The following is a 24311-nucleotide window of genomic DNA, read 5'->3' as shown; positions in this document are numbered from 1 at the left end:
CATCGGAATGGTTCCCGATGAGTTCAGGCATTTTCCGGAGTACCAGGAGGTTACCGGAACCCCCCGGGGAGTATATGGGCCTTATTGGGCCTTATTGTAATAGAGGAAAGGAAGGGAAAAGGTGGGAGGCATGCCCCCCTAGCCCAATCCGAATTGGGTGGGGCCGCCCCTTCCTTCCTTCTCTCCTACTCCTACTACTTGGAAGGGGGGAATCCTACTCCCGGTGGGAGTAGGACTCCCCTAGGGCGCGCCATAGAGGGTCGGCCGTCCCCCCTCCTCCACTCCTTGATATACGGGGGAGGGGGGCACCCCATAGACACACAAGTTGATCATTGTCTTAACGATGTGCGGTGCCCCCCTCCACCATAATCCACCTCGGTCATATCGTAGTGGTGCTTAGGCGAATCCCTATTCCGATAGCTTCATCATCACTGTCATCACGCTGTCGTGCTGATGAAACTCTCCCTCTACACTCAGCTGGATCTAGAGTTCGTGGGACATCACCGAGCTGAACGTGTGCAGATCATGGAGGTGCCGTACCTTTGGTGCTAGGATCGGTCGGATCGTGAATACGTTCTACTACATCAACCGCGTTGTCAATGCTTCTACATACAGTCTATGAGGGTACGTGGACAATACTCTTCCCCTCTCGTTGATATGCATCACCTAGATAGATCTTGCGTGTGCGTAGGAATTTTTTTTGAAATTACTGTGTTCCCCAACATGTTTGTGTGCCAACTATATGTTGATGACATTATCTTTGGTTCTCCTAACAAAGCTTTCAATGAGGAATTTGCTGCTCCCATGACCTCGAAGTTCAAGATGTCCATGATGGGAGAGTTGAAGTTCTTTCTCAGGTTCGAAATCAAGCAACGAAGAGAAGGAACCTTCATCAACCAAGCCAAATACACTCAAGACATGCTCAAGAGATTAAAGCTAAGTGATGTCAAGCCGGCTTCCACTCCAATGCCCATCAAATGCCAACTTGACTTAGATCCCAATGGTGAAGCAGTGGATCAAAAGGTATATCGCTCCATGATTGGCTCCTTGCTTTACCTTTGTGCATCTAGACCGGATATCATGTTGAGTGTGGGAATTTATGCACGGTTTCAAGCCGCACCTAAGGAAATCCACTTTGTGGCGGTCAAGCGAATCTTTCGATATTTGGCTCATACCCCAAACTTTGGCTTATGGTACCCAAGAGGAGAGAGCTTCAACCTTGTAGGCTATTCGGACTCCGATTGGGCGGGAGACAAAGTGGATAGGAAGTCAACTTCCGGAGGGTGCCAATTCCTTGGTTGCTCTTTGGTGAGTTGGTCTTCTAAGAAGCAAAGTGGTGTGTCTCTCTCGTCCACCGAAGCGGAGTATGTGGCCGCCAGTAGTTGTTGTGCACAACTTCTATGGATGAGGGAAACTTTAAAGGATCATGGTGTCATTTGTGACAAAGTGCCTCTTTGGTGTGACAATGAAAGTGCCATCAAGATTTCTCTCAACCCGGTGCAACACTTCAAGACGAAGCATACTGAGATTCGGTATCACTTTATTTGGGATCATATTAGGCGAGGGGAGATCGAGCTCAACTATGTCAACACTCATGATAACCTTGCAGATATCTTCACGAAGCCTTTATACGAAGCAAGATTTCGCGAGTTAAGGCATGAGCTAAATATCATTGATTCGAGCAATGTTGCTTGAACCCTTGCACACCCCACCATACTCAACTTGTTATCTTGTTTAGATGTAGGCATGGACATAGGGGGAGTGTTGTTCTCTCAATGAACTCTCCCTCCCCCATTATGCATAAATTGATCAATTCTTTCACATTAGCCATTTTTTATGGTACTTGTGCTTCAAAGACGAGTTTTGGTCATGGGCCCAAGGATAATTCTTCGCGGTGCCATACCAATTAACTCACACATAGGTGGCTCCGGCCACCGCCCTCTCCATGGAGAGGTTGAGTTTCGTGTTTGTGTTGCCTTTTGTTGTTCCTTGTCCCGTGCTTGTTTTTGAGTTGCGTCGTGGGTGTCTTTTGAGTGTCCGGTTGCTTGTGGGTTGCGTTGCTACAGCCATGTTTCTCTTTGCTTGTTGAAACATGCATTTTCTTGGGGTTACGGTACTACCGTGGCAAGCCACGGTACTACCGCAGGAGATGGGGTGCTCTGTGCGCGCACAGTTGCATCTCCGACACGGTACTACCGCTTCCATTTGTGGTAGTAATTATTTTACTACCGCTGGAAGAGTGGTACTACCGCCTTGGCTGCGGTACTTCCGCCTAGGCGGTACTACCGCGATGACCTGCGGTACTACCGCGCCGTCGCAAGCGGGTGGGGGTAAAGAGCAGGCAGGGGGGTTCTAACTCCCCCATACCTATTCAACTCCTTTTCCCCACTTTCTCTCTCTCTCTCTCTCTCTCTCTCTCTCCTTCCCAAGAACGCCGCTGGAGGACCTCGCTGGATCTTCGTTTCTGGCCACTCTCCACGTATTCCGACCGGTGGGATCGATCCCCACCTCGTCCTCTTGCCATGGAACAAGGTTTCTCCCCAAATCTTTCTCTCGTTGCTTTGTAGTTTTGCTTTTAGGTTTTGGGGAGATGCATGTTGTTCTTGAGATCTTAGGCTAAATCTTTGCAAGAGTAGGATGTAGGAGAGGTGTAATGTTGTAGAAATGCCATTTGGAATGTTGCCACACTGTATTTTCGATCAACCGTAGTACCGCTCCAAAGCTACAGATGTGCCTAGATCCGTTTCGTGTCGGATTGGGTTCCGAGCGGTACTACCGCACCTCCCGTGCGGTACTACTGCTCTAACCATAACCACCTTGTGCGGTACTACCGCTCCTCTGGAGCGGTACTACCGCCCAAGGCACGAAAGTAGAATTTTACTTCCGCCCTAGGCGCGGTACTACCATGCCATCCTGGCACGGTACTACCGCGGCTAGAGCAGCAATAAAATTTTACTTCCACTTAGGGGTGCGGTACTACCGTTGACTTTGAAACTACCTTGTGGCAACTACCCAATCTTATTTCTACATGTTTCGCTCGCTTGGTTGTGGTCTTTTTTTATTCTTCTCGGTTCTCTCGTGTGTTCTTGTGTGTGTCTTAGGTGGTGGCTCTAGTTCGCAGGCTCGGCGCTCGAATCCCAGTCGTGACACAGGCTCCAAGCGTCTGTGTAACCAAGAGGCTCCGGAGGGCTCCAATGCCCCACAACGCCGCGCCAAGACCACCGCATCCAATATCAAGGAGCCCACTACGAGCATGGATGAGATGCCTCTCTCTGAGTTCATCCGTCGGAGGAGGATCAACCCCTATGTGCAACCTCGTGAGAATGTTCGAGGCTGTGATCTTTTCTGGACCAAGCAGCAGGCTCTCATCTACCTCGATGTGATTAAGTCCAAGCAGAACATCTATGTTCCTATTCAGTGGATTGACTTGAATCATATGAGGAAGGACCGACCATACTTTGGTGAGGCATTGGATGTCGTGGAGCAGTTTGGCATTGAAGACTTCATCTCGTTCCACAAGGATTTTGACCCCAATATCGTGGCTCAATTCTTTGCCTCTGTTCACTTCCATCCGGATGAGGCAAGGACCATGACTTGGATGACCAATGGGAAGAGGCTGTCTGCTACATGGAAGGAGTTCATGGTTATGCTGAACATTCTTGATAAGGGGCTCAATGAGCCCTTTGGTGCCCGCCCTCATGCCAACTCAGAGTCCGCCAACAAGAACAAGCTTCAGCCCTACTATGTGGAGAAGAAGTTGGCCAACAACAAGAATACATGGGTGCTCAACTCCTACCTTGATGTCATGTACCGCATCTTCCGCAACACCCTCTTTCCACGCATTGGTGACAAGGACAAGGTGCATGCTTATCTCGTTGATATGATGCTTCTTTGTGAGAAGGCCCGTGTCCAAGTTCCTGGCTTTCTTGATGTTTCTCACATCATGTGGTGTTTACTCCAGTTTGCGGTCCTCAATCGCAAAGTGCCTATCTATGGACCATACCTGTAGCTCCTAATCTCGCAAACTTGGGAGAAGCTCTTACCTCAAGAAGAGTTTCTTGCTCCAGACTGGGTTCGTCATGAGCCCATCCGACTACGCCAGAAGAACAAGTGGGCCAATACCACTACCAGGGCTGAGGCTAAGGCTGCAAGGATGGAGGGTGATGAGGAAGAGGCTAAGGAGGAAGTGGCTGCTGGTCGTGCTGAGGGGTCTTCTCCTCCTTCTGCTGAGCCATCTTGGGCTAAGAAGCTCAAGGACTAGATGAAGACTCTTTTCTGCATGCAGGCTAAGGGACAGTACATGTCTCATGTTGCTCAGAAGCAGATCGGCCAGTGCGATAAGAGGATCTTGAGGACGTCCGGCGAGCACGTGTCGAGCGGGTCATCACTCCTGAGGCTGCCTAGATGGCGAAGCAGGGATACAAGTGGTCTGAGTCAGAGGAGGAGGAGCCAATTCCCGCTGCCGAGACCGATGAGGAGCTTGATGAGTGATCCCTGGAGCTGAGCTACCACCTATGTTGTAGGTGTCCTCTCTGCCTTTTTGGTATCTCGATGCCAAAGGGGGAGAGAGCATAGGATTTGTGTGTTGAGTCTGTTTATTTCGTGCTTTGGTTGTCGTGCTTTGGTTTGTGTTTGTGCTCTTGTGCTACCAGGAGACTTCTATCACATGGTGTGAGACATATGCACTCTAGCTTTATCTTATTATCTAGTTTGTTGAGGTACTTTGTGAGCTCATGTTATTTTGTGCCCCTATCTTTATGCTCACTTATCTGACCTTGCTTCTATGCTTAGTATCCTTTTTAGCAAGGTTTGCCACGTCTCTAAAATATAGGGGGAGTGGTGATCCTAGTATGTGCGCCGTGCAGTCCAAAGCATATCCACAGACTGCACACATCTAGGGGGATCCCGTCTACATTTTATAAATGTTGGGTTTGCCTATGTTTTATTTTATATCCCCATGTGCAAATCCCGTATTGTCATCAATCTACCAAAAAGGGGGATATTGTAAGGGCATATTTATCCCTTAGTAGTTTTGGTGATTGATGAAAATGCTTTTGCGGACTAATCGTGTGCGTTGAGCATTTCAGATATATCATGTCTAGGCACAAGACGATTTGGTGCCCCTCGAAGACTATTGAAGAAGGTGTTTCTCAACGTTTCTATTCGGTGGATTTGAGTCGTACGAAAGCCGTACTATCAAGAGGGGGTCCGCGTTGGAAATGTTTGGGTGGAATCAACACGTACGCGTCTGTTCCTTTTGCACCACCTTTCCTCTGGCTCTTTGGAGAATCCTCCGTTTCTCTGTGTCTCCACAAAATGAAGGACTCCTAGTGTGGCTGAACTGGGGCATGCGGTAGTACTGCTCTTCGGAGCAGTAGTACTGCAGGCCCATGTGGTAGTACTGGCCGCTGGCGGGGTAGTACTGCAGGTGCCCACGATAGTACCGCTCCTAGGGCGCGGTAGTACCGTGGCCTCAGGCCAGGCTCAGCAGCATGAGTGGAAGTAGGGGCGGATGTAATTTTTTACATCCACGCCCTACGCGGTAGTAATGCTCCAGATTTGCGGTACTACCGTGTCAGGTTTTTGCATAGATCTAAACTCAACGGAAGTTGCCACGGATGTATTTTTATATGTTCGTGCCTTCCCAAATCTGGACTATCCCTGCCTTGCGGTAGTACCGCAAGGGGCAGCGGTAGTACCGCGCTGGCGGTTCTACCGCCCTCTGCTTCATCGCATCAGGGCTGTTTTGGATACTGCTGCGTGGGCGGTAGTACTGGAGTGCCTTGCGGTAGTACCGCGTCTCCGGTGCGGTAGTACCGTGCGTCGCAGGCTGAGTTGGTGGATAACGGTTGGATTTGTTCTTCCACTATAAAAGGGGAGTCTTCTTCTCCGAGTTGACTTACCTCTTCCACCCCCAAGCTCCATTGTTGCTCGAAGCTCCATTTTCGCCCGATCTCTCTCCCTAACCAATCAAACTTGTTGATCTCCTAGGGATTGGTTGAGAAGGCCTCGATCTACACATCCACCAAGAGAAATTTGATTACCCCCACAAATCCCTCGCGAATCTTGTTACTCTTGGGTGTTTGAGCACCCTAGACAGTTGAGGTCATCGTGGAGCCTTACTCCATTGTGGTGAAACTTCGTGGTGTTGTTGGGAGCCTCCAATTAAGTTGTGGAGATTGCCCCAACCTTGTTTGTAAAGGTTCGATCGCCGCCTTCAAGGGCACCAATAGTGGGATCACGGCATCTCGCATTGTGTGAGGGCGTGAGGAGAATACGGTGGCCCTAGTGGCTTCTTGGGGAGCATTGTGCCTCCACACCGCTCCAAAAGAGACGTACTTCCTCTCAAAGGGAAGGAACTTCGGTAACACATCCTCATCTTCACCGGCTCCACTCTTGGTTATCTCATCCCTTTACTCGTGCAAGCTTATCTTGTGTTACATCTCATGCTTGCTTGTGTACTTATTGTTGTTGCATCATATAGGTTGCTCACCTAGTTGCATATCTAGACAACCTACTTTGCTGCAAAGTTTAAATTGGTAAAGAAAAGCAAAAAATTGTTAGTTGCCTATTCACCCCCCTCTAGTCAACTATATCAATCCTTTCACTAGCGCTCCCAGTTCTTCCTCACGCCCTCACGGCCCTCAAAAAGGCGATTGGGAGAGCTGCTCGGTCTCCCACACCCAGCTGACCAAGCTCCAGGTGCAAGGATATCTCCCTCCTGCAGAACTGGTCCCCGTCCGGGCGGGATTGACTTCAATAAATGGCGAAACCCTGGCGGAAAATTTCCCCAATCCTTCAGAAGGGGAGCAAGTGTTCTTTGTTTCCTTCCTTTTAAGAGGTGTTGGATTCCCAATCCACCCTTTCCTCTGAGGTCTCCTGGAGTACTATGGCCTCCAGCTGCACAATCTCACGCCGAGCTCTATTCTGCACATCGCGGGCTTCATTGCTCTTTGTGAGCTGTTCCTGGGCCGCGAGGCCCATTTTGAATTGTGGAGAAAACTTTTCTGCCTCGTCCCCTGCTCCTAGAAAGGGATCTACATTCGAGGTGGGCGGCGCCGAAGTATGGCGCATAGGCCGGACAGGATATCTGTCCGGCACTCCGAAGAAGGCATCCGAATAGTGGCCTTCAGAGTGGTTTTATATTGAAGACGTTGTTCTCCCAGACCCAATCCAACGAGGCCTTCCTGAATTTGGCAATGCTCCGTTAAAGAAATGCCACAGCTGGCGTCCTCGGAGTTTCGAAGAGGAGGACAGTGCGGAGGTTAAGCAGTTAATGAGCAGGATAAAGGCACTCGCCCAATCCGGACTATCCATAATTGAAGTAATGGTGATTTCTATAACGTGAGGCGTTCAGCCACTTCAATCCAGAGGACTTCCCATGTGGCACTACAACGGGGAAGATGATGCATCACGTTGCGGACGCAAGGGTCCAGACACCTTTGCCGCCTTGGCCGCCATGTTGGCTGATCTTTTTAAAGGGGAGAAAGAAGATTTTACTCGCCTTAAGTGCCGAGAGGGCTTTTCCATGTACAACCCTCCTAACTGGGTGAGCTTTTTCTTCGTAACCTTACTCAATCCTCTTCCTGAGTCACACCTAGTTGAACTTAATCCGACTATTCTTAACAGGAATGGAGGAAGGTTGTCGCAGGGATCTATAGCCCCGCTCCGCAGCCGGAGGATCATATCCGAGACCTGGATCCCAGATTTGAAGAGGATCTGGATATATTCATAGAGTTCAAGGAGGTTTTTTTATTATCAGGCGAGCTACGACGACACGGAAGTGGCCATCATAGCCGATTATCCCGGCATTCACCCCTCCTCCCACGTAAGTACCTAGGAGACGTTTCCTTCACAAGAGTTTTCTCATCGCGCCTCACCCACCGCACTATCTCGTGCTCCAAAGGGGCGGCGCTCGTCTCGCCACGCCGCATCCGAAACGTCCCTTAAGAAAGCGACGCCTGGGCAGGGCGGTTCTTCGAAAAGAAAGGTGGATGGCGATACTGCCGAGCCCCCACCTTCATAAAAAAGGTATGGTTTTTAATATGCCCTTGGCAGGTATACCAAATTGTGATGTTTCCCGCTGTGCCATATTGTTTTTAGGAAAAGCATACGCCGGACTGTGTCAGGAGGCCTCGCTGGTCATACACCACCCAATCCAACCCTGGACTCCGTTCCAAGGACTAGGGTTGATACAGGTGCGACGCCGGATTGTCCTCTCCCCGAGGATTCGGATGATGTATCCGTTACCAACTCTAAAGTGGAGAGTGTGATGAATCATCGATGCCGGAGGGCGGCTATGCGCGACGCAACTTTCACCGAAGAGGCATTCAATGCCTTCAGCTCAGCGGATGCATATATCCGAGCTGCTCGGGATGGGCTCGCTGGAGCCACTCACCAGCTTTCAAAGGATATGCGGGTAAGACTTTTGTGTAGGTTCAATAATCCTGTGAACTCGTAGCCCCCGAGACTTAAAATAGTTGGCACAACTAATTTAAGAATCGTTATACAATTTAGGTACTCACGGAGAAGAACAACCTGCTATCTCAGGAGCTTGAAAAGTGTCAGTCCCAGCTAACTGCAGTCACCGCCGAACTGGATAAATCCAAGAAGGCACCGACTGGTAATGTAAACTACTGTTCGGAAAATACGATTATATGCCTGCGATGTTTTAACATAAGCACCATTGCATTTACAACAACAGGATCGGCAGATCAGTTAGAAAAGGAACTAAGGGTCGTGCAGGCGGATAAACAGCATGCTGAAAGGCAAGAGGCCGCTGGTCAACGTGTACTTACACGGATCAGGGATGAGAAGAACAAGCTACAGATGCTAACACCAAGCAAGCCAAAGAGCTGAAGGACGTACGAGCCCAACTGGCGGATGCCTTGAAAGAGAACAAAAAGCTGAAAGGCGGCATATTCAGTATGCCTTTTAATCTTACTTTCGTACAGTTCCCTAATGCGAGGTGTAAACAAGTTTTTCCTGTAGGTGTGCTGGCTGGGCGTCCCGAAGAAGAGGTGTCCGAGTTTCAAGGCGATCTGCTACAAGAGCTGTCCAGAGTGCATGAGTGAGCCCGGAGGGCAATGAGGAACATTTCTAAAGCTCTACGGCCAGCCGATTCTCCTCCAGGAAGTATGGAGGATCTCGTGAATTTAATCAAAGGAGCTCGTCGCTGCTTTGGACTATGGAATATATCAGCATACCGAGAGGGTGTACGAGAGGCCTGGGCCATGGTGAAAACATGGTACACCGGACTTGATCCGAATCATATGGCCCGGGTCGGGCCTCGGGGCAGACCTTCCGCTTTAACCTCCTAAATCCAAAGTTTGGAGTGTTTCCGAATACTGTACTGGCGGTAAACACCGAAGTATGTTCGGAAACCAGGCAGTCCGGTCATAGTTGCTTGAATAGACAAGTTGTATTCGGGGAGTTATGTTATATTACATTTGATCGTAGGAAACATCTTCCAGAAAGAATAATTCCGTTAAGGCTTCCTTTCCCTGGGCCAGCGTGCTTTGTTGTGCACGCCTGAGTTGTGATGCTAAAAGTCACAGTACGTTATATTTTGGGGGCTTGCAGTGCAACGAGTGCAGTTCATCTTTTGTTCGCCGACCTATTATTCCCTTAAGAACGCTAGCTTTCGGCTTCACCCGTCTGAGGTACACGTCCGGATAACCCGGCTGTAACAATCGCAGAGGTGCTCCCTTTATGCCCAAGTCGAACAAACGGGAACATAGGGCATAAGTACAGGAGCCAGGCAACCCAGCTTGGCAAAAACTTAAGTCATAAAGGTGCATATAATGGCGAAGAAAATACATATATGAGAAGACGACACATATATACGGTGAGATTGATGATCAAAAATAATAATAAGCTTCTGTAACAAGAAGCCCCCAAGTAAAATAAGAAAAGTACATTTTTCAAATAAGGTTAAACAATTTTTAAATGCATGATGAACACTTTAAATGTATGTGATAACTAGCATTGAAATTTTTTAAAGGCGCGACGAACATTTGTTTAAATACCTAGTGAACATTTTGAAACATAAGTTCAATATTGTTTTAAAGAAGTGATACACATTTTTCAAATAATCTAGAACAATTTTTTAAATGCAAGATGCATCTTTTGCAAATGCATGGTGAACATTAAATTTCTGAGCTTCTTTTACTTCCATGAACAATTTTTAAATTTGCAAACTTTTTTTCATTTCATGAATATTTTTAATTTACGAACATATTTTTAATTTCGTACACAGCACATGCATTTGGTGTCCCTTTTTTATTAGAACAATAACCCATAGGATACATACCGTTGACATTGTAGAAAATAATCTTGGTTTTGCTTACATTCATTACTTGGGTAACATGAATTAAATTGCCATTAATTACACATCACTATTGAAGCCTTTACAAGCCTTTTATCAGTAGCCTCAGATCCACCCTGGTTTTGTCAAAAAAATAAATAAAGCCCAGCATACGACGTCAAGAGAACACATGGTAAAAAAAGACAACACACAATGAGACAATCAATTTGCCTATGACATCACTTAGATGTGATATAGTTATGTCACATCTAGATGAGCCCTAGATAAACCCTATCTATGCTTGTTGTTTGGAAGATGCATTTTAGCTCTTCACATAACACCTTGTATCTTCTGCCTGTTTTCGTCTTCTTTTGTTACTTCGTAAGTGGTATGGGAGTGTAATCCTAGCCGGTTGATGACTTTCTTAATTCCAAGTCGGCCTCCCCTTGAGCCTCACTAGTAGAAAACAGGGCTTTGGTCCAGGCCGGCTCAGCCCATTAGTCCCGGTTCAGTCCAGAACCGGGACCAATGTGGGCATTGGTCCCGGTTCGTGAGCCCAGGGGGCCGGCCGGGCCACGTGGGCCATTGGTCCCGGTTCATCTGGACCTTTTGGTCCTGGTTGGTGGGATGAACCGAGACCAATGGGCCTCCCTTCTGGCCCACCACCATTGGTCCCGGTTGGTGGCTTGAACCGGGACCAAAGGCTCCCCTTTAGTCCCGGCTCATGCCACCAATCGGGACCAATGAGGTGCCTATATATACCCCTCGCTCGCGAGCAGAGCACCCCAGTGCTCTGTTTTTCTCTGGCCGAGGGGGAGAGGGCTTGGTGGTGCTCTAGCTCACCTCCTATGCACACAAGGTGTTCGATGGAATGCCCGAACCACACTACTTAAGCTTTCTCCTCTCCAAGCTCGACCTCCAAGCTCCATTTTCCATAATATTTGTCTAGGTTTAGCGGTCCGTCACGCCCCGTCCCTGTCTTCACCGCCGTCGATCACCCACGCCGAGCTCATCGCTGGCACCACCGTGGTGAGCCTCTTGTTTTATCTTCTTTCTGAAAGGAAAAATATTCTTACTTGCATGTTTACATAGATACTTGTATTATTTTCTTACTTTTATTATTGCATCTTATATAGTGCGATGGTTTTGGTATCCGCCCCCGTCGGCCCTCATCCTGTCTATGATTCAGATGTGGTATATATATTATCTTTATAACTATTGGTTCATTTATTGTTTATGAAAATTATGCCGACCAACGTGACATAGATATTATTTATGTAGGATGTATGTGAATCGGAAATGCCAACCGACCCTATTGTCGAGAGGTTAAATTTAGTTGAAGAAGAAAACAATTTGTTGAAGGAAAAAATAAAAAAAATTGAGGAGGAGAAGATGATATTGGAGTTGCATGTTGCGGATGTCGTCGATGATCACAAGATCAAGATGGATGCAATGCGCTTGAAGATTAGAAAGATTAGAAAATATGCCATTGATACCGAGGCTTGGTATCATTATGCCGTTGGATCAATTGTTACCTTGGTTGCGGTTATGATCGCATTTGTTTTCGCATTGAAATGTTTTACATAGTTTCAATGTATGGTTTAATTAATTAGATGCTCTGGAGAGCTATATGTTGTTAGATGAGAACTATGTACGCACTTTGGTTTTAATGTGATGATGAACTTCTATTAATTTGGACACTTAATTATATATAATGCACGCAGATGAACCGGCAATGGATGTACGGTGACAGACACACCCGCGAGTACATTAAGGGCGTGCATGAGTTTCTCGAAGCGGCTGAGGCAAACAAGCAGAATGGTTTATGTGTTGTCCATGCATTGAATGTGGGAATACGAGGTCTTACTCTAACCGGAAAATCCTTCACTCCCACCTGCTGTACAAGGGTTTCATGCCACACTATAATGTTTGGACGAGGCACGGAGAAATAGGGGTTATGATGGAAGACGGCGAAGAAGAAGAGTACGATGACAACTATGTGCCCCCTGAATACGGTGATGCTGCGACGGGGGGAGCTGGTGAAGATCAAGAGGAACCAGACGATGTGCCCAATGATGCTGCAATGGGTGAAGCTGCTGAAGATCAAGAGGAACCAGACGATGTGTCCGATGATTGTGATCTCCGCCGGGTCATTGTCGATGCAAGGACGCAATGCGAAAGTGAAAAGGAGAAGCTGAAGTTCGATCGCATGTTAGAGGATCACAAAAAAGGGTTGTACCCCAATTGCGAAGATGGCAACACAAAGCTCGGTATCGTACTGGAATTGCTGCAGTGGAAGGCAGAGAATGCTGTGGCTGACAAAGGATTTGAGAAGCTACTAAAAATATTGAAGAAGAAGCTTCCAAAGGATAACGAATTGCCTGACAGTACATACGCAGCAAAGAAGGTCGTATGCCCTCTAGGATTGGAGGTGGAGAAGATACATGCATACCCTAATGACTGCATCCTCTACCGCGGTGCATACAAGGATCTGAACGCATGCCCGGTATGCGGTGCATTGCGGTATAAGATCAGACGAGATGACCCTGGTGATGTTGACGGCGAGCCCCCCAGGAAGAGGGTTCCTGCGAAGGTGATGTGGTATGATCCTATAATACCACGGTTGAAACGTCTGTTCAGAAAGGAAGAGCATGCCAAGTTGATGCGATGGCACAGTGAGAACCGAAAGAAAGATGGGAAGTTGAGAGCACCCGCTGACGGGTCGCAGTGGAGAAAAATCGAGAGAAAGTACTGGGATGAGTTTGCAAAGGACCCAAGGAATGTATGGTTTGCTTTAAGCGCAGATGGCATTAATCCTTTCGGGGAGCAGAGCAGCAATCACAACACCTGGCCCGTGACTCTATGTATGTATAACCTTCCTCCTTGGATGTGCATGAAGCGGAAGTTCATTATGATGCCAGTTCTCATCCAAGGCCCTAAGCAACCCGGCAACGAAATTGATGTGTACCTAAGGCCATTAGTTGAAGAACTTTTATAGCTGTGGAATGGAAACGGTGTACGTACGTGAGATGAGCACAGACAGGAGGAATTTAACCTTAAGGCGTTGCTGTTCGTGACCATCAACGATTGACCCGCTCTCAGTAACCTTTCAGGACAGACAAACAAAGGATACCACGCATGCACGCACTATTTAGATGACACTGAAAGTATATACCTGGACAAATGCAGGAAGAATGTGTACCTGGGCCATCGTCGATTTCTTCCGACCAACCATCAATGTCGAAAGAAAGCCAAGCATTTCAAAGGCGAGGCAGATCACCGGAAGAAGCCCGCCATGCGCACCGGTGATCACGTGCTTGCTATGGTCAATGATTTACACTACGTAATCTTTGGAAAGGGTCCCGGTGGACTAGCTGTTCCGAATGACGCTGAGGGACACGCACCCATGTGGAAGAAGAAATCTATATTTTGGGACCTACCCTACTGGAAAGACCTAGAGGTCCGCTCCACAATCGACGTGATGCACGTGACGAAGAACCTTTGCGTGAACCTGCTAGGCTTCTTGGGCGTGTATGGGAAGACAAAAGATACACCTGAGGCACGGGAGGACCTGCAACGTTTGCATGAAAAAGACGGCATGCCTCCGAAGCAGTATAAAGGTCCTGCCAGCTACGCTCTTACGAAAGAAGAGAAAGAAATCTTCTTTGAATGCCTGCTCAGTATGAAGGTCACGACTGGCTTCTCGTTGAATATAAAGGGAATAATAAATATGCCAGAGAAAAAGTTTCAGAACCTAAAGTCTCATGACTGCCACGTGATTATGACGCAACTGCTTCCGGTTGCATTGAGGGGGCTTCTACCGGAAAACGTCCGATTAGCCATTGTGAAGCTATGTGCATTCCTCAATGCAATCTCTCAGAAGGTGATCGATCCAGAAATCGTACCAAGGCTAAGGAGTGATGTGGCGCAATGTCTTGTCAGTTTCGAGATGGTGTTCCCACCATCCTTCTTCAATATCATGACGCACGTCCTAGTTCATCTAGTCGACGAGATTGTCATCCTGGGGCCCGTATTTCTACACAATATGTTCCCCTTTGAGCGGTTCATGGGAGTCCTAAAGAAATATGTCCATAACCGCGCTAGGCCAGAAGGAAGCATCTCCATGGGCCATCAAACAGAGGATGTTATCGGGTTTTGTGTTGACTTCATTCCTGGCCTTAAGAAGATAGGTCTCCCTAAATCGCGGTATGAGGGGAGACTGACTGGAAAAGGCACTCTTGGAAGAGACTCAATAATATGCAGGGACGGATATTCTTGGTCTCAAGCACACTACACAGTTCTACAGAACTCTACCTTGGTGACCCCGTATGTCGATGAACACAAGAACAGTCTGCGCTCCAAACACCCGGAGCAGTGCGACGACTGGATTACATGTGAACACATCAGGACTTTCAGCAGTTGGTTGGAAACACATCTCAGAGGTGACAACACTGTTTGTGATGAGTTGTACTTATTGTCCAGGGGACCATCTTTGACTGTATTGACTTACAAAGGATACGAGATAAATGAGAATACATTTTACACGATCGCCCAAGATCAAAAGAGCACCAACCAAAACAGCGGTGTCCGCTTTGATGCAGCAACCGAGGGCGGAAAGGACACATATTATGGTTACATAGTGGACATATGGGAACTTGACTACAGACCTAATTTTAAGGTCCCTTTGTTTAAGTGCAAATGGGTCAATCTGTTAGGCGGCGGGGTACAGGTAGACCCACAGTACGGAATGACAACAGTGGATCTGAAAAATCTTGGGTACACTGACGAACCGTTCGTCCTAGCCAATGATGTGGCACAGGTTATCTATGTGAAGGACATGTCTACCAAACCGAGAAAAAGAAAAGATAAGGAAGCGAATACATCATACGATGAGCCAAAGCGCCACATAGTTCTTTCAGGAAAAAGGGACATCCTGGGAGTGGACGGCCGACATGTCTGAAGATTATGAAAAGTTTCATGAAATTCCTCCCTTCAATGTCAAGGCTGACCCAAGCATCCTGATAAACAATGAAGATTATCCATGGTTACGGCGCAATAAGCAAATGACACAAGCGAAGAAAAAGTGAAGACTTTCTCCCGCAATTTTGTAACACACAAACATGCTACCATTGTCCGTTTTGTACATGCACATGCTATGTAGGTGAAATTATGATACCATCCCAACTTTCAACTTTTTCAGAGTTCATTTGAAATGCTTTCATGTCTTATGGTTCGGCCCTCGTAATACCATGACCATTAGTCCCTGGCCCATGCCAACTTTCAACTATAAGCGCATCTATTCTCATTTTTTGTAAGTTAATCACAAACTTGTGATTCAAACAATTTTCAAAGAATTCAAATTTTAACTATTCAAATTTGAAAACTAATGGCACTAACAGAAAGTTTATAATTTTTCTAAAACTAATGGCACTAACAGAAAGTTTATAATTTTGCTAACCTAAAAGCAAACAGAATTAAAAATTACAGCAAAAAACAAAAGAAAATAAATAATGCAAAAAACAAATCAAAAAAACAGGGAAAAACTATTTTTATAGTAAAGTTAATCAGAAAATAAAATAAATAAAGCAACAAAGAAAACAAAATAACTAAAAAAGTGTTTTCAAATTTGAAAACTAATGGCACTAACAGAAAGTTTATAATTTTTCTAAAACTAATGGCACTAACAGAAAGTTTATACTTTTGCTAACCTAAAAGCAAACAGAATTAAAAATTAAAGCAAAAAAACAAAAGAAACTAAATAATGCAAAAAACAAATAAAAAACAGGAAAAAACTATTTTTATAGTAAAGTTAATCACAAAATAAAATAAATAAAGCAACAAAGAAAACAAAAAAAAACTAAAAAAGTGTTTTCAAATTTGAAAACTAATGGCATTAACAAAAAGTTTATAATTTTTCTAAAACTAAAAGCATAAAGAATTAAAAAATAAAGCAAAAAACAAAAGAAAATAAATAAAGCAACAAAAAAAAGTGTTTTCAAATTTGAAAACTAATGGCATTAACAAAAAGTTTATAATTTTTCTAAAACTAAAAGCATAAAGAATTAAAATAAAGCAAAAAACAAAAGAAAATAAATAAAGCAAAAAAACAAAAAAATGCCACCTACTGGGCCACCACGGCCTGAATACGACTAGAAACCCTACCATGGGCCAGGATTCAGGCCCGCAGCAGGCCCAGTAGGCCCACAGGCATTGCAGTGACAGATTAGGCCCGAAGGTCTGCAGTTGAGAGGAGCTCAGGAGGGTGGGCGCAGCAGCGCTTATAAACCACTCCCGAGCCCTCTCAACTAGCGAGGTGAGACTAAACTTTTGGGCGCGGGGCAGCACAAGGCCATTGGTCCCGGTTGGTGGCACCAACCGGGACTAAAGGGGGCATTGGTCACGGTTCGTGTCACCAACCGTGACCAATGCCCCCCTTTAGTCCCGGTTGGTGCCACCAACCGGGACCATAGGCCTCTGCTTCCCGCCCTTTCGGCTGCTGAAAAGAGACCTATGGTCCCGGTTGGTGGCACCAACCGGGACTACAGGTGGCATTGGTCCCGGTTGATGCCACGAACCGGGACCAATACTCTGTGTATATAAGCAAGACTTAGGAAATTTTCAGTTTCTCATCGACCATTTGCCCCCGACGCCGCCAGGCTGCCCGTGCTCGCCGTCGTCGTCGCCCCGCGCCCCTGCCCCGTGCTCGCCATCGCCGCCCGCTCCTCGTCGCCGTCACCCTGCCCCTGCCCCGTCCCGCCCCCGCGCACCGGCGCCCTTGCCGCCCCCGCCGGCGCCTCGAACTCCCCTGCTCGCCAGGCCGCCCCGAAGCCGCCCGCCGCCCCCGCCGACGCCGTCATCGTCGCCCACACCGATTCCGGCCGGCGACCTCGACCCCTCCCCGCGCTGTGAGCCCCTGCCTCCTCCCCTTTTCCTTCTCATTGCCGTCCCCGCACGTCATCCGTAAGCGCGCGCCACCGCCAACCATCGTCGCCGTCGCCGTATAATGCTCATGTATGTATATGCTCACTATATGTATGTATGTATGTATGTATGTTCACTGTATAATGCTCTGTATATGTTGTATATATAATGCTCTGTATATGCTGTATATATAATGCTCGTTTTTGCATTTTTTTTGTTACCAAGAAAAAGGTCTATTTTTTGTTGATATGTATGTTCATATGCTCATTAATATTTAAAAAAAATGTTCATATGCTCATTTAAGAAAATGTTCATATGTAACATTTAAGAAAAAAAGTAAATGTATGTATGTTCATATGCAAAGAATTATTTTTGGATGAAATGAGATGAGATGAGATGTGTTTTGTGTTTGAGAAGAAAAGAGGAAGAAGGAAGAAGGAAGAAGGAAGAAGAAGTAAAAGAGGGTCGAGGGGGGGGGGTCGATATACTCCCTCCCCAATAACAATTTTTTCCATGTATATATGCAAAAGTTACATTTTTAGAAAAGTTTTATATATCTAGCTAGAAAGAAGGAAGAAGAAGAAAAAGAAGGAGAGGAAAAAGGAAAATAAGAAGAGGAAGAAAGGAGAAGAAGAGGAGAGGAAGAAGGGGAAAAATAAATAAGAAAAAGAAAAAAAAAGTCTTCTCCTCTATTCCTTTCTTCTTCTCCTCTTTTTTTTCTTCTTTTTTTCTTTGATCTTCTCCTCTAGATATTCCTTTCTTCTTCTCCTCTTTTTATTTCAGGGTCGTCTAGGGGTCGAGGGTTCCAGGGTCGTCGAGGGTTCGAGGGGTCGAGGATCGCCGAGGGGTCGAGAGAGGTTTCCTAGTGTCAAAGTATTGAAGAAATCCATGGCTTCATCATTAGCCGGAAGTAACCAGGGCATGACGAAGTCCTCCAAAGTTATTTTCGAACATGAGAGGAAGAAGAGGATAAAAAAAGAAGAGGAAGAAGAAAAAAAAAGAGGAGAAGAAAGAATAGAGTTCTTCTCCTCTATTCTTTCTTCTCCTCTTTTTTTCTTCTTCTTCCTCTTTTTTTTATCGGGAACGAGGTTCGTCGAGGGACATAGATGTAGTGTCGTTGTTGTCGATATATACCCCCTCCCGATAGCTTCAACACGTGGGGGGGGGTCGATATTACCCCCTCCTTGAAGCGTTCTCAAGGCCACCCCAAACCCTAGAGAAGCAGCGTCGAGGCCACTAATTAATATATATATATGATTCCTTACTATGATTAGGTAGCTAGTTCTACGTTTGCCACTAATATATCCATCTGTCATGTTTGAATAATAATTGCCATGTTGTAAATATTTGTAGAAACTATGGACACCGCCCGAGACGAAGCAAAAGAAGCGTTGTTGAGGGACATAATCGCAGAAGGAAGTGATGCCGTCTCGTTGTTTCTCAACGACACCGATGGTCTGGAAGGAGAGGGTGAAGAAGCTGGCTACGGTGACCTAATGCCGGTGCAAGAAGAAGAACATGAGGACGGCTCCGGTGACCCAATGCCGGTGCAAGAAGGAGACCGTGATGACGGCTCCGGTGACCGAACCGAGTCCGGCCAGGTATATATATTAGTTAAGCCTGTGTTGACTAGCTGATTGATGCATTCATTGTTTTGGTATGTACACATATTAATTAAGTCTTTGTTCTTTTTTCTAGCCCTCCGGATCGAGCACAACTTCGGTAAAGAGACGAGGCCCGAAGAAAAAGTTGAGCTCGGATGAAAGGTTTGAGATCATAGCAATCGCGCCCGATGGCCAACCGATTGAACCCCTCCGAACAAAGAACGCATTTGTTGCTCAGTGCGGGGTTCTGGTTAGGGACAAGATCCCGATAAGCATCCAGCAATGGTTTAAGCCGGGTACAGAAGACCCTGAGGTGTCTTATGTCAATGATATGCAAAAAAATGATCTTTGGACTGAGCTGAAGTCAAATTTCACCCTACCGCCAGAGGATAATCCACAGAACCCAGTTAAAGAGCAATTAATCAAGTCTTTTGCTCTTAAGAGGATGGCAGAACTATTCAGGAGGTGGAAGAAAGAGCTGAATAAGTTTGTCGAAAATAATGAGACACCAGAATTCAAGGGCAGATATGAGAAGATCAGAGATCACTGGCCCGCATTTGTGGCCCACAAGACATCGGAAAAGAGTAAGAAGATGTCGGCGACAAACAAGCAAAATGCTGCGAAGATGAAGCTTCACCATCGCACGGGGTCAGGTGGCTACCTCGTAGCCCGGCCTAAGTGGGCCAAGACTGAGAATGATCTGGTTGATAAAGGGATCGAACCAGAGACAATTAACTGGCCAGACCGTTGCCGGACTTGGTTCTTCGGGGCTGGCGGAACCTTGGACCCTGTAACAGGGAAGTGCATTTGGACGAACGATCAAATGGACATACCAGTCAGGAAGCTTAAGCAGTATATCGAAGCAGCGCAGGAAGGGACATTCTTTCCAGACAAAGAGAACGACGAGCTCACAATGGCCCTCGGGAATCCTGAGCACCCTGGACGGACACGAGGCACGCCAGGCTCCATTCCGTGGAAGGTTGGGTTTCCGGACGCGGTCGGTTAAAAATCCCATGAGAGGAGGAAAAATGTGCAGCAGACCCAAATGCAGGCGCTGCAAGAAAGGGTAGACGCGATAGAGGAACGAGAAGCAAATCGCAGCAAACATACTGCCGAAGCTTCCCCCGAAGCTACCCCGCCATCTCAGTGCAGAAGCAGCGTGGCTTCCACCGAGCTGCTTCAGCCGGAGCATGCCTTGACGGCTCCTGCCAGCTATCCCATGGATGCTATCACGGAGTCTCAAAATTGCCACCTTATGACGCAATGGATGAATTTGAAGGTCAAGGCGGCTCTTGGCTCTGTTTATCCTACTGAACCCGCCGCAACTTTTCACTGCCGGCCGATTCCAGAAGGATATGCTAGGGTGATGGTGGATGAAATAACGGAGGGATTTGAGGACCTCCAGCTTGACCACCCTACCGGTGAAGGGGAGACTCGGCTGGCGTCTGCTCTGAAGACTCCATGCCTATGGCGGAAGGAGCTCATCAACCTTCCGAACTGGATGCCTCCGCCTCCTCCTCCTCCTCCGGCGAGTCAGGGCACTCCGCCTCCTCCACCGCCTCCTCCTCCGACGAGTGACGATCAGGGCCCTCGGCCGGCTCCTTCTCCGGCGCGTGGCGGCACTCCTCCTTCTCCGCCTGCGCCGGCGCGCCCGAGCAGCCAGCCTCCTCCTTCTCCGCCTCGTCAGCAAGGGCGGAAGAGACCCGCCGCCGCTTTGGAAGCTGCTCCGACGCGTCGTAGTCCTTCTCCTCTGCCTCGTAAGCAAGTAAAGAAGACAACCGCTCCGTCTGCTCGGCCGGCGTCTAGCAGTACAACCAGAGGTGGGAGGACATACAGATTCGGTCCTTCTCTGAAGAGTCCATAGAAGCTACCATACGAGAGGACCCCGGAGGAGAACGCGAAGATCGCGCGAACCGAAGTGGATGACTGGTTTAAAGGGTTGAAAGCAAAGAGACATCCACCTTCGGAGGAGAAGGTAGATCCGGTGAAAGTGAAGCGCACTCTGGGTGCCCTGGCAAAACCACCCAAGTCTCCGCCGAAAGGCAACTATGAGCGCATTATTGCAAAGACATGGGCCGAAGCGGAGCGGTCGGGAAGTACAGTCAGTGATCAAAGGCTGAAAGAACGACGAGCAGCTGGGAAACAAATTGCCCAGCTCGGCGAACAAGCGAAGCAATCGTGCCCCCCGCTCAAGGTGCCTAGCGACATCGTCGATCCGAGGATGGTGCCCGGTTATTGCAATGTTGACGATTACCTGCCCGACGATGTACATTATGATCCCATGGAGGTGCAGATACACAGATACGAGTACGGGAAGCCTCTCGTCAAAGATGAAAAATCTTTAACAACGATGATGCGAAGATTACATGATTGGTACTTGAAAATCTGCAGAGAGTCTGAGGGGAGGAGTACTTTGTATGCGAGAGTTAAACCGGAGCATGACCTCGTTGGAATTGAACTGTTGCCTATTCCATTTGAGGAGTTCTATCAGTTTTTAAATCAATTGGCCCTCGATAAAACAACGGTCACCTGCTACTGTCTGTAAGTACTACTACTTCTGTCATTAAGTCTCTCTATATAGCTCATCTCTTTCATTGCATGTATTTATAATTATCCTCACTATATTATGCAGATTGAAGATCGCCGAATTGAAGAAAAGACAAATCGGTGATATTGGGTTCGTTAACACATATCTCATAGATGCAACTGAGGTTGAACATCGTCCTGAAGATACCGAGGCCAACTTGCTACGATCATTCAAAAAAAATGAAAACAAAGATATAATACTCTTTCCTTACAACTTCAAGTGAGTGTTACTGTCTTGTGCATATTCGGTTTCCCTTATATATTAGTCCAGGTTATAGTAATGTAATTGATGAGTTATGCATGCGTGCGCAGGTACCACTATATTCCCCTAGAGATTAGGCTTGAGCAGGGAGTAGTAACTGTCTTGGACTCTAAACGAAAAGATCCCCAGGAGTATGCGGACATGACTGAAATCCTCAAGAAGTAAGTTAAATCGATCATTATCCACCATATCAGCAACTTTGTTCATTTCCTGATATCAAGTAATTGTTTTCTTTGTCCGGCAGGGTTTGGAGAAAATTCACCAGAAAAGTTCCGGGACTGCCGAAGGAGCTGGAATTTAGACACCCGAAAGTAAGTACTATAGTAGCATGTTCCGCGCATCTCCTAGCTAGTGATTCAAGCGCTAGTTTCATCAATACCATTTAGCATTCTTGCTTATCAGTTTGATTGACCTCTATTTCTTGTAAAGTGGTTGTGGCAGGAACAAGGGAATGATTTCTGTGGATACTACGTCTGCGAGTCCATCCGTCACACGACCTGTGAGCGGGGCGGGTACTCTGACGAACAATATGAAGTATGTAAATAACAACATTCACAATTTTATTTTATTACCATCATCTGTGTTGAGTTTCATTCATTCATATATATATATATGTATTGACCCCCTTCTTCAAATTAGATGTTTCGGAAGCGGGATGAACTCCTAGCACCAGCTCGCATGCGAGCAATTCAAAAGGAATTGGCGGCATTCTTTCTTGACCACGTGATCGTTGAAGATGGAGAATACTATGTGAACCATGAGTCCGTATGATTATATTTGTAAGAGATAATTATTGTATATATGTAGCCGGTAGTGTCGGATAGATATACGAGAACTTGTTGTTCGACCAATCTCTCGGAGAAGGAGAGGTGGTCGATATCACTTCTCTCTATATGCATATATGTTCATGACGATCTTCTGTTTCCTTCGTTTGCTTACTAGCTAGCTAGCGTGTCTAGTCCTCTCTATACGTATGTATAGTACGTAGCGTCGACCAAGCACGGACATAAGAGAGGACACTTCTCTCTATTAATTATAGCTACCTAACAAAATATATGAAACACCTAAATTAACCCCCCAAAACCCCCAACCCCCCCTTTAAAAAAAAACAAAAACCCCAGCCACAGAAATGCTGACGCGTGGATGCCTATTGATCCCGATTGGTGCCACCAACCGGGACCAAAAAGTCTCCTGCCTGGGCTCCGCGCACAGGCCACGTGGAGCCCCATCTGTCCCGGTTCTGGATTGAACCGGGACTAAAGGGACAGGGCATTAGTACCGACCCTTTAGTCCCGGTTCCAGAACCGGGACAAAAGGCTCTTACGAACCGGGACTACAGGCCCTTTTTCTACCAGTGCCTCCTAAAAAAACAACAGGTTTAGTTCAGGTTAGAATATGGCTGGTCCCTTGGAAGCCTTCAAACAAGTTGGTACTTGCCTCTTATGATTGCTCTGGTTTGATTTTTGTGCAAAGACGTACTCCCGTCCGTGACCGTGAGATGCAAGTTTCAAATTAAGCCAGCTTCAAGCATAACATCAATCACCGAGCAGGAACAAACGTCAACATGCATCCAGTAATGGAGCAATCTTGTCACTAGCGCCATTCCAAATTGTTTAACTAGTAATGTAATGTACCTATATTCTGCATATAACGCCCATATTATTCAGCAAACCGATCCAGGTCAGACTCCCAATTGCCGTCGATCACATGCAAGTTCACGAGCAAGAGAATGCATGCAAGCACGCTAATAATTCATTCCGATATTTCCCCTATAAATACCAGACTCAAGCACCACCCTCGGGGCATCACAAGCACTTAGCAACCTAGAGCTCCAGATCAGCTGATCAATAATCACTTTGTCTGTGCTTCTGCGGTGTAGTGATCAGATCACTCGCAGCAATGGCAGGCAAGGCATCCATCGCGCTGTTCCTCGCCGTGAACCTGGTCGTGTTCTCCGTGGCCAGCGCGTGCGGTGGAAACTGCCCGACCCCATCGACGCCCACACCGACCCCGGCCGCGTTCGGTAGGTGCCCACGCGACGCGGTGAAGATAGGCCTGTGCGTCAACGCGCTGAACCTGGTCAAGGCCGAGCTGGGCGCGCCGCCTACGCTGCCCTGCTGCCCGCTGGTGAAGGGGCTCGTCGACCTGGAGGCGGCCCTGTGCCTCTGCACGGTGCTTAAGGCCAACGTCCTCAACATCGTCAAGCTCAACCTCCCCATCGACCTCAGCGTCATCCTCAACGACTGCGGCAAGAAAGTGCCCACCGGATTCCAGTGCTAAGCGATCTCGGTCGACGGACGTGTGCCATGCTGCCCATGCATGCACGCATGCATTCCTTGCGTGGTCGCACGGTTGCATGAGTCCATGGTCGCACGGGCGTTATTCTGCTTGATCAATCCTTTTATTGCAGGTGTGTTTGTTTGTTTGGTTGCTATTCTACTTGACGTGCTAGCCACAAGTCTGCATGGATGTGCATGCATCCTACGGAGAGTACGTCTGTAGCCGGTTTAATCCTTTTTATCTTTCTTATTATAATCACTTTCTTTATTGGCGAGTTCTTTCATGGCGTGTGGCTTGTATCCGTTTTGTACAGTCAACATAATGAATAAAGTTTATTCTTACTTCGGGCTTC

At 47.1% G+C, this 24311-nt stretch overlaps 1 protein-coding gene across 1 annotated transcript; it reads left to right on the top strand.

Annotated features, from left to right (window-relative positions):
* Positions 1–23474: 23474 nt before the first annotated feature.
* LOC125539399 (putative lipid-binding protein AIR1B) lies at positions 23475–24311 on the top strand. The gene has a single exon (XM_048702842.2). It carries the CDS (start codon positions 23579–23581, stop codon positions 23957–23959), a length of 381 nt encoding a protein of 126 aa, XP_048558799.2. The 5' UTR covers positions 23475–23578; the 3' UTR covers positions 23960–24311.

This window comes from Triticum urartu, chromosome 2A (assembly GCF_056163025.1).
Source record: "Triticum urartu cultivar PI428250 chromosome 2A, HENAU_Tu73, whole genome shotgun sequence".
NCBI classification, from domain to species: domain Eukaryota; kingdom Viridiplantae; phylum Streptophyta; class Magnoliopsida; order Poales; family Poaceae; genus Triticum; species Triticum urartu.
The sequence above is the reverse complement of the archived record's forward strand: the minus strand, read 5'-3'. Positions and strand labels throughout refer to the sequence as shown.

What these genes read in the sequence shown, in the direction of transcription:
- LOC125539399 (XM_048702842.2), top strand. Translation starts at nt 23,579, where the DNA reads ATGGCAGGCAAGGCATCCATCGCGCTGTTCCTCGCCGTGAACCTGGTC.